This window comes from Salmo salar, chromosome ssa25 (genome assembly GCF_905237065.1).
Source record: "Salmo salar chromosome ssa25, Ssal_v3.1, whole genome shotgun sequence".
In the NCBI taxonomy this organism is placed as follows: domain Eukaryota; kingdom Metazoa; phylum Chordata; class Actinopteri; order Salmoniformes; family Salmonidae; genus Salmo; species Salmo salar.
The window spans coordinates 32356172-32365951 of NC_059466.1; the positions used below are offsets into that span (position 1 = coordinate 32356172).

Sequence of the window (9780 nt, forward strand, 5' to 3'; positions counted from 1 at the left end):
TATTTGGTAGCATTGCCTTTAAATTGTTTAACTTGGGTCAAACGTTTCGGGTAGCCATCCACAAAAATCCCGCAATAAGTTGGGTGGATTTTAGCCCATTCCTACCGACAGAGCTGGTGTAACTGAGTCAGGTTTGTAGGCCTCCTTGCTCGCACGCTCTTTTTCAGTTCTGCCCACAACTATAGGATTGAGGTCAGGGCTTTGTGATGGCCACTCCAATACCTTGACTTTGTTGTCCTTAACCTCTATGGGCTAGAGGTTACAGCAAAGATCCTCAGTCTTCAATAAAAAGAGCCAAGATGAACAACAACTTGTCAGACAGGCCACTTCCTGTTCAGAATCTTCTCAGGTTTTTGCCTGCCATATGAGTTCTGTTATACTCACAGACACCATTCAAACAGTTTTAGAAACTTTAGGGTGTTTTCTATCCAAAGCCAATAATTATATGCATATTCTAGTTACTGGGCAGGAGTAGTAACCAGATTAAATCGGGTACGTTTTTTATCCGGCCGTGTCAATACTGCCCCCTAGCCCTAACAGGTTAAGCCATTTTGCCACAACTTTGGAAGTATGCTTGGGGTCATTGTCCATTTGGAAGACCCATTTGCGAGCAAGCTTTAACTTCCTGACTGATGTCTTGAGATGTTGCTTCAATATATCCACGTAATTTTCCTTTCTCAATTATGCCATCTATTTTGTGAAGTGCACAAGTCCTTCCTGCAGCAAAGCACCCCCACACCATGATGCCACCCCCGTCCTTCACGGTTGGGATGGTGTTCTTCGGCTTGCAAGCCTCCACCTTTTTCCTCCAAACTTAACGATGGTCATTATGGCCAAACAGTTCTATTTTTGTTTCATCAGACCAGAGGACATATTTCCAGAAAGTACAGACTTTGTCCCCATGTGCAGTTGCAAACCGTATTCTGGCTTTTGGTTTTGGAGCAGTGGCTTCTTCCTTGCTGAGCGGCCTTTCAGGTTATGTCGATATAGGACTCGTTTTACTGTGGATATAGATACCTTTGTACCTGTTTCCTGCAGCAACTTCACAAGGTCCTTTGCTGCTGTTCTGGGATTGATTTGCACTTTTCGCACCAAAGTACGTTCATCTCTAGGAGCGGTATGATGCTGCGTGGTCCCATGATGTTTGTACAGATGAACGTGATACCTTCAGGCGTTTGGAAATTGCTCCCAAGGATGAACCAGACTTGTGGAGGTCTACAATTTTTTTCTGAGGTCTTGGCTGATTTCTTTTGATTTGTACATGATGTCAAGCAAAGAGGCACTGAGTTTGAAGGTTGGCCTTGAAATACATCCACAGGTACACCTCCAATTGACTCAAATGATGTCAATTAGCCTGTCAGAAGCTTCTAAAGCCATGACATCATTTTCTGGAATTTTCCGAGCTTTTTAAAGGTACAGTCAACTTAGTGTATGTAAACTTCTGACCCACTGGAATTGTGATACAGTGAATTTATAAGTGAAATAATCTGTCTGTAAGCAATTGTTGGAAAAAGTACTTGTGTCCTGCACAAAGTAGATGTCCTAACCGACTTGCCAAAACTATAGTTTGTTAACAAGAAATTTGTGGAGTGGTTGAAAAACGAGTTTTAATGACTCCAACGTAAGTGTATGTAAACTTCCGACTTCAACTGTACATCTCAACACACACTCACACACACGCGCACACACGTACATTACACACATGCATTACACACGCACATATACACACGCACACACACACACACACACACACACACACACACACACACACACACACACACACACACACACACACACACACACACACACAGAGACATTACATGCATGTACAGACATTACATGCATTACACACACGCACATACGCACACACACACAAACAAAGGATACAACTTCAGAGGAACAATGTAAATGGGACTGATTTGCATCATCTCACTTATTTTAAATGTCATAGGTTACCACGCAACCAACACCCTGGAGTAAGGAATGGGCTATTATTTAGAGCCCATAGGAGGACTGCTATCTGTTTTATCATGTTACAGGGAGGGGGACATGAACATTCATTCTTTATTGTGTTGGCCCTTGACTTGTAGCACCACGACCATCATAACCGAAAAGGGCAGAACACACCTGGGGGGTATTTACATAGTGAAGGGCTGGAGGGAGAGAGTTGGCTACAGCCCTGAAATCCCCGGCAGATCTAACGAATCACTGCATATCCATTCTGTTGGTAAAAGACAGGAGTTTATTTGCTTGGCTGAGATAAAAAATGATTTGATCCCAAAAGGGCCATTCTCATCAGAATCAGAATGATTTATTTCTACAGAATGTTGCCTCTAGAAATGCTCTCATCAAATATAGGTCAGGCCTTTCTCAGAGGTATCTTTCTGTCTCCCTATATAAACACTGGTGTTCCATGGGAGATTATTCATGTCCTCCTCTTGTGTTTCATGAGATGAATGTGTGTCAGGAAAGATGGGTGCTGTAATGAACACGATGGGAGACAGAGAGCTGGTTTCAAGTGCAGGGCGCAGCAGGTGTTTATTAGTAAAGGACCACAGGAGGAGGCAGGTAGCTGGGTCCAGGGGCAGGCAGAAGGTCATACACAGGAGGAGGCAGGTAGCTGGGTCCAGGGGCAGGCAGAAGGTCATACACAGGGGGTCCAAAAAGGCAACAGTACAGGCAGGGGAAAGGCTAGTAACGTCGTCCGGGAGATCAGGCAATAGGTAGACAACAGGAAATCTGATAGGCTAAAATACAGGCAGGGAATAGGCGTCGTTAGTGAGGCAGGCAAAAACTATCAAACTCGGGAGGTTTCAATTACGGGAAAAACAGAGCTCCGAATAGAAGTGTGTCACAAAACAAACAATACCTCACAATGATGGGGTGCAAGAACTGAACTAAATAGTGTGTGATAATGACATACAGGTGTGTGAACAGGTGATCAGAATTCAGGTGATTGGGATCTGGAGAGTGAGCTGCGTTCAGGGGATCTAGGTGTTTGAGTGTGAGTTGGAAGCAGACGCTACAGGTGCAACTCTCGCTAAGATCTGAGTATATTTGTTATACAGTACATTGTTGTAATCAGTAATTGTGTGTGTGTGTGTCTGTCTGTGCACACTCATACAGAGCTGGAGGTGCAGACGCGCAGGGCCCTGGAGTTGGACCAGGAGAGGAAGAGAGCGAAGGAGGAGGCGGAAAGGTTGGAGGGAGAGAGACAGGCAGCGGAGGAGGCCAAGGCAGCGCTGGCTAAACAGTCCGCTGACCAGATGAAGAACCAGGAACAATTGGTAACACTTCACCACTTTCGATCAGGGCCACGTTGACATACTTTCAGTGCATCCTTCTTTCCTTCCTTCCTTGAAGAAATCACAGGTTTTATATTAAATGACTGATGAATGCAATATAATAGACACCCTACTCGACTTCCTATTGATTGATTACCTGAAGGAAGGATGTACCATGTACATATACCTACTGTAGACAGGTATACAGCAATTCTCTAAGTCATCGGTCTCTTCTGGATTGTCCAACACACTAAAACCTTTGTAAACACTCTAAATCAAAATCAAATCAAATGTATTTATATAGCCCTTCGTACATCAGCTGATATCTCAAAGTGCTGTACAGAAACCCAGCCTAAAACCCCAAACAGCAAGCAAAGCATGTGAAAGAAGCACGGTGGCTAGGAAAAACTCCCTAGGAAAAACTCCCTAGAAAGGCCAAAAACCTAGGAAGAAACCTAGAGAGGAACCAGGCTATGAGGGGTGGCCAGTCCTCTTCTGGCTGTGCAGGGTGGATATTATAACAGAACATGGTCAAGATGTTAAAATGTTCATAAATGACCAGCATGGTCAAAAAAATAATAATCATATCTGCACTGTACCTGCTAAGTTATTATCACGTCAATACATATGGTTCTATGTAAATGAGTGGCACTGACTGACCTCTTGTAAACACCTCCCTTGCTTACACAAAATGTATGGATGCTTTCACGACGTGTATTCCAAAGGTGATTTGGTTGTTCCTCATGGTATTTAACCTGGAATCCCATAGCTCTAGTAATGGCTTATAGCTCCAAATGACTGACAGTAGGCTTATTGCTCATGTAGCTGTTTCCACATCAAATCAAATTTGATTGGTCGCATACACATATTTAGCAGATGTCATTGCAGGTGTAGCAAAATGCTTGTAAAACAAAATGCTGGTGAGTTAACACCACTCTAATATCCAAAAGTTATTTCCGGCTGTATGTAATAATGCAAAGGAAGCGTTCTGAGCTACAGTAATAAGGTGTGAAATAACATCCCAAAAAAGTACTGCCAAGTTGGTAGAGTTACGGAGAGCTACAGAGAGAGGGAGACCATAAGCCAAAGAGACTAGGCACCTTGTCATTGGGTTAAGTGTAGGGAAATAACATTTATACAGTGTTGGAAGGCCCTGAGGCAGTAACCTTTAAGGTAAAAGGAGATACCTAGTCAGTTGTACAACTGAATGCATTCAACTGAAATGTGTCTTCTGCGTTTAACCCAACCCCTCTAAATCAGAGAAGTGCTGGGGGCTGCCTTAATCAACATCCACGTCATCAGCGCCCGGGGAACATTGGGTTAACTGCCTTCTTGGGGATTTGATCCAGCAACCTTTCAGTTACTGGCCCAACGCTCCTATCTGCCAGGCTACCTGCCTATTTTGCATTGATAACTAAATATAATCTCTGGGTGCTGACAGATATCTGTGATTGAGGTGTTAATGTGCAGGCAGCGTGCCCCAGGGGAAGTTCTCTGCTCTCACCACCCCCACTCTCTCTTTGGTATTTCAGGGAATATTTCATGGGTGGTATTACATGGGTGGTATTACATGGGTGGTATTACATGGTTAACAGTACTCACCATGGAACCATGTGGCAATCACATTTTCATATTGGTTGGTTCATTAAACCTCATGGGCGCCATGGGCAGCTCTTGCAGTCTGGTGGCCAGTGTGTTGGTGTGTGTGTCTGACAGAAGAGTGCTTTATGCTTGTCTCTTGCAGGCCGCTGAGCTAGGAGAATTCACTGCCAAAATCGCTCTGCTTGAAGAGGCCAAGAGGAAGAAGGAAGAGGAGGCGACTGAATGGCAACACAAAGTAACGGCTACCTCTCTGATCCAGTGGCGGCTACTGAGGGAAGGATGGATCATAATCATGTCTGGAATAGAGTTAATGGAATGGTATCAAACATAAACGTATGGTTTTCATGTGTTTGGTACCATTCCATTCACTCCATTCCAGCCAGAACACTCAGTCCCAGCCATTATTATGAGCCGTCCTCCCCCCAGCAGCCTCCACTGCTCTGCCCCCTGGGACTGACACATAAATAATAGTGTCTGTATCAAAATGTATGGGGCTGTATGCCCTCAAACCAAATCATTTAACAGCATTCATAAGATCTAATGTACACTGAACAAAAATTTGAAGGCAACATGTAAAGTGTTGGTTCCATGAGCTGAAATAAAATATCCCAGAGATGTTCTATACGCACAAAAAGCTTATTTCTCTCAAATTGTGTGCACAAATGTATTTATATCCCTGTTAGTGAGCATTTCGCCTTTGCCAAGATAATCCATCCACCTGACAGGTGTGGCATATCAAGAAGCTGATTAAACAGCATGATCTTTACACAGGTGCACCTTGTGCTGGGGACAATAAAAGGCCACTTTAATAGGTGCAGTTTTGTTACACAACACAATGCAACAGATGTCTCAAATTTTGAATGTCCACCAGAACTGTTGCCAGATAATTAATGTTAATTTCTCTACCATAAGCCGCCTCCAACATAATTTTTGAGAATTTGGCCATACGTCCAACCGGCCTCACAACCGCAGACCACGTGTATGGCATTGTGTGGGTGAGCGGTTTGCTGATGTCAATGTGAACAGAGTGCCCCATGGTAGAGGTGGCGTTATGGTATGGGCAGGCATAAGCTATGGATAAGTAACACGATTGCATTTTATTGATGGCAATTTGAATGCATAGAGATACCGTGATGAGATCCTGAGGCCCATTGTCATTCCATTCATCCGCTGCCATCACCTCATGTTTCAGCATGATAATGCATGGCCCCATGTCGCAGGGATCTGTAAACAATTCCTGGAAGTTCTTCCATGGCCTGCATACTCACCAGGAATGTCACCCATTGAACATGCTCTGGATCTACATGTACATCAGTATGCTCTAGTTCCCCCAAATATCCAACAACTTAGCACAGCCATTGAAGAGGAGTGGGACAACATTCCACAGGCCACAATCAACAGCCTGATCAACTCTATGCAAAGGAGATGAGTCGCGCTGCATGAGGCAAATAGGGGGTCACAGCAGATACTGACTGGTTTTCTGATCCACGCCCCTACCTTTTTTTTTAAGGTATCTGACCAACAGATGCATATCTGTATTCTCAGTCATGTGAAATCCATAGTGAATTTATTTAAATTGACTGATTTCCTTATATGAACTGTAACTCAGTAAAATCTTTGAAATTGTAGCATGTTGCGTTTATTTTTGTTCAGTATATGTATGAGTAAGAGCTGAGGTTGAAATTGTGTGCGTGAGCCAGAACAAGATGTTTTTAAGATGTAAATGTGTCCCTTATTTGCACGTTAACCCCTAGTTTAGTATGTGTGTGTCTGCGTGAGCGTTTTATTGTTTTTGGAAAGTCTCTGGTCTACTCAGGTACCACACCGGCATGCACTTTAAATAACGGGGTCCCTGTCTTTTGACAAAGTTGTCTTGAAATGTGTTGGTGTATGAGTTTGTGAGCAAGAATGTTTTTGTGTTGCCTGTTCCAAATAGAATATTGAAATGTGTCAGTACTGTATGATTGTTATATATGATACAATAGATGAGTAGTTTATTGAACGCCAAGTGACAATCAGTTATTCCCACATTAACCCTCCCGCCAGGCCATCTCAGCCCAGGAAGACCTGGAAAAGACTAAAGAGGAGCTGAAGTCTGTGATGTCATCACCCCCGGCGCCGGAGCACGATGAGCAAGATGAGACGAACGCAGAAGGCAGTACCGAGCTGCACAGTGACGGGGTCACCAGCCACCGCAGCGAGGAGGAACGTGTCACAGAGGCCCAGAAGAACGAACGCGTCAAGAAACAGCTGCAGGTAGGCTAAGGAAGACGTGGCCTCACTTCATTAGGATGGATAGACCCCTACAGGCTCAAACTGTCAACAAGATAAAAATCAAATACTGTTTTATTGGTCACGCATATTTAGCAGATGTTATTGTGGGTGTAGCGAAATGCTTGTAGCTATCGACTGCAAAATAAATGTAGGATTATGTTTAGGCCTAGGGTTAGTAGATCAATACACCATCTGTCTGCAACTGTCAAAATGAAGTGTTCTCTGTTTTCCCCTCTCCATCTTTGTCAGGCTCTGAGTTCAGAGTTGGCTCAGGCGAGGGACGACACCAAGAAGACCCAGAATGACATGCTACATGCGGAGAACGTGAAGGCTGGGAGGGACAAGTACAAAACCCTGCGCCAGATCCGACAGGGCAACACCAAGCAGCGCATTGACGAGTTCGAGTCCATGTAAGAGACTGCGCCCTCGCGTTGCCATGACAACAGCTCACTTTCTTGTACAGCCGAACCTGCCCGTTCCCACCCCGTTCCTCCAAATCCCTACTTGCAAAAAGGCCAGAGGTGTGTGGATTCAATGTCCCACCCATTACGCCTTGCCAAAGCTCTGCCCACTAGTGGTTGGCCAATCAAACCGCTCCATGCTTAGAGCTCCACCCAACCACATCTGGAATCATCCAATCTGGAATGACAAGTAACATATCCTGCCGAAATGAACTTCTCCTTGAGCAAAGGATAATTTAGCCCTTGCATGTCTGATGTAAGAATGGATTTAAAAAAATAATGTAGAGAGAAATTGGTGAATATCTTGCTTTTATTGAGAGAATTGCCATTTGTAGCTTTTTGATGTTGTTGGCAAGCTTGTATGTAAAGCTTTAAATACCGTACCTTACTTTTTTTGTTTATCATCAAGTATTTAAATGGTTTTCTTAAAAAACTGCCTTATTTGTCTCATTTCATTTACATTACTTTAGTTTTGGTTTCATATTTAACTGTGGTGAATTAGCTGTGCTCTAGTCATGGGTTAGCTGATGTTGAACCAGTGGTTTAATTCCTCCAGAATTTGAACACAGCATTTTATTTGTCCCTTCTAACCTATACGTTTGATGTGTTGTTCACCGTCCATTGAAGGTTTTGTTAACATAAATTTTGGTCCACAATAAAGAATCCATGTATATTGCTTACTTCCAGTCAGTGAAAGTATTTATCCCAGGTTGGATAAGGGTAGGATGGGAGGGAGGCAGCAGTTCAAAATGATATGGATGGAGTGGTATGAGGAACTGTTTATTTTGAACATTCCAGATGAATCACCTTCCAGGCATTTTAAGAATGAGTGAAGGGAAAATAACCATAAAACCACCTTAGACAATTTAGTGGTCTAAATCATGGTATAGACACTAAGGTTATGTAACGAATGATCTGTCTAGCTCCTCCTACAACTGGTAAAACAGTCTCTCTAGTCTAGACCGACGGGTTGCCTCCCACAATGTAACCAGTGTTCCAGTCTGGGAATTCTAAGACTAGGTAAAATAGTAATGTCAACCACAGTACAGTATGTACCGATCTCTTCTAGATGTCAAATCATTTAAGTGAAACCCATAACTCTAACGTGGCGGTAACCCTTCCAAAGTACATGTGTAGTGTTTTATATAGTGTTGTGGATGACAACACACTAGGTCATTCAATGAACTTCATCACCACAGGAAATGTAACAACTGTTTGATTTTAAATTTAATTTCAGATGTCAGAGTTGATTTATGTATGCATCATCTTCAGACATTCCGTTCAGTATGACAATAAAAAAGTAGAAATAAAAGTTGTGAAGAATATTTCAGGTAGGCCTATTTGGATTGACATGCAAAAGTGGAGGAAAGTCTAGCATAATTATCATGATGTTGAAGTGACAAACTTCTTATTAACTGTCATCCCAATCAGTGTAGGTTACAGTACATGTCTGACATATGCCCCCAGTGTTGAAATTTCATTATCACATTTTGATACACACATGCCTCACTAGCATCCTACTGTATCTAAATTAACCTGAACAATTTTGGCAGCTAACCCATTCCTTTCCCCACGAAAAAGACTCATCGTCACCACCCGAAAGCTTGAGTAAGGCTTTATTGCTTTATTATTCATAACTCATAAGGAGTCAACATTTTCCATTTGGCCTCAGTTCCCTGAATCAGCAAGTAAGACTGCTACACAGGCCAGAGTACTATAAAGAGTCACGTGCTCTGGGGTTACGGTACTTAAAGCTCATTGTTTTAACATGCGTTGTCCCCACCATTCACATACAGTACAGTCACTAAGGCAATTACATCAACATCACATCATGTCACACTTCTCCATTTTCCTCCATTACATTTTGGCTTGAAATGACCCATGTTGACCTGTGAAGAGAGGATCATCATAATACATACATAACATAGGCTAACCCTATCATTTTGCCAATTGCTTTGGTCCCTGACGGAATACTGCATCCCAACCTTATTCTTTGCACTTTTATAAGGCATTTATTAGATTTAACAGTTTTATTGTAGCACAAATTATGTTGGATTTAAAGCACAACAGGGATGAATATTTAAATGAATTATACATGGTATTTGGAGTAGTGTCTGACAAACTGTTTTTAAAACCTGAATTGTAGGCCTTGGATACAG

The 9780-nt window shown here is 42.8% G+C and overlaps 1 protein-coding gene across 3 annotated transcripts in view; it reads left to right on the forward strand.

Annotated features, from left to right (window-relative positions):
• The window catches only part of LOC106586613 (radixin), a 55188-nt gene extending 46887 nt beyond the window's left edge, over nt 1–8301 (forward strand). For all 3 annotated transcript variants that reach the window (XM_045707423.1, XM_045707424.1, XM_045707425.1), the window contains 4 exons: nt 3127–3287; nt 5029–5121; nt 6933–7142; nt 7410–8301. In XM_045707423.1, coding sequence (XP_045563379.1) covers nt 3127–3287; nt 5029–5121; nt 6933–7142; nt 7410–7574 — 629 coding nt within the window. In that variant the 3' untranslated portion in view covers nt 7575–8301. The remainder of the gene's footprint in view (nt 1–3126; nt 3288–5028; nt 5122–6932; nt 7143–7409) is intronic.
• The last annotated feature ends 1479 nt before the right edge of the window (nt 8302–9780 follow it).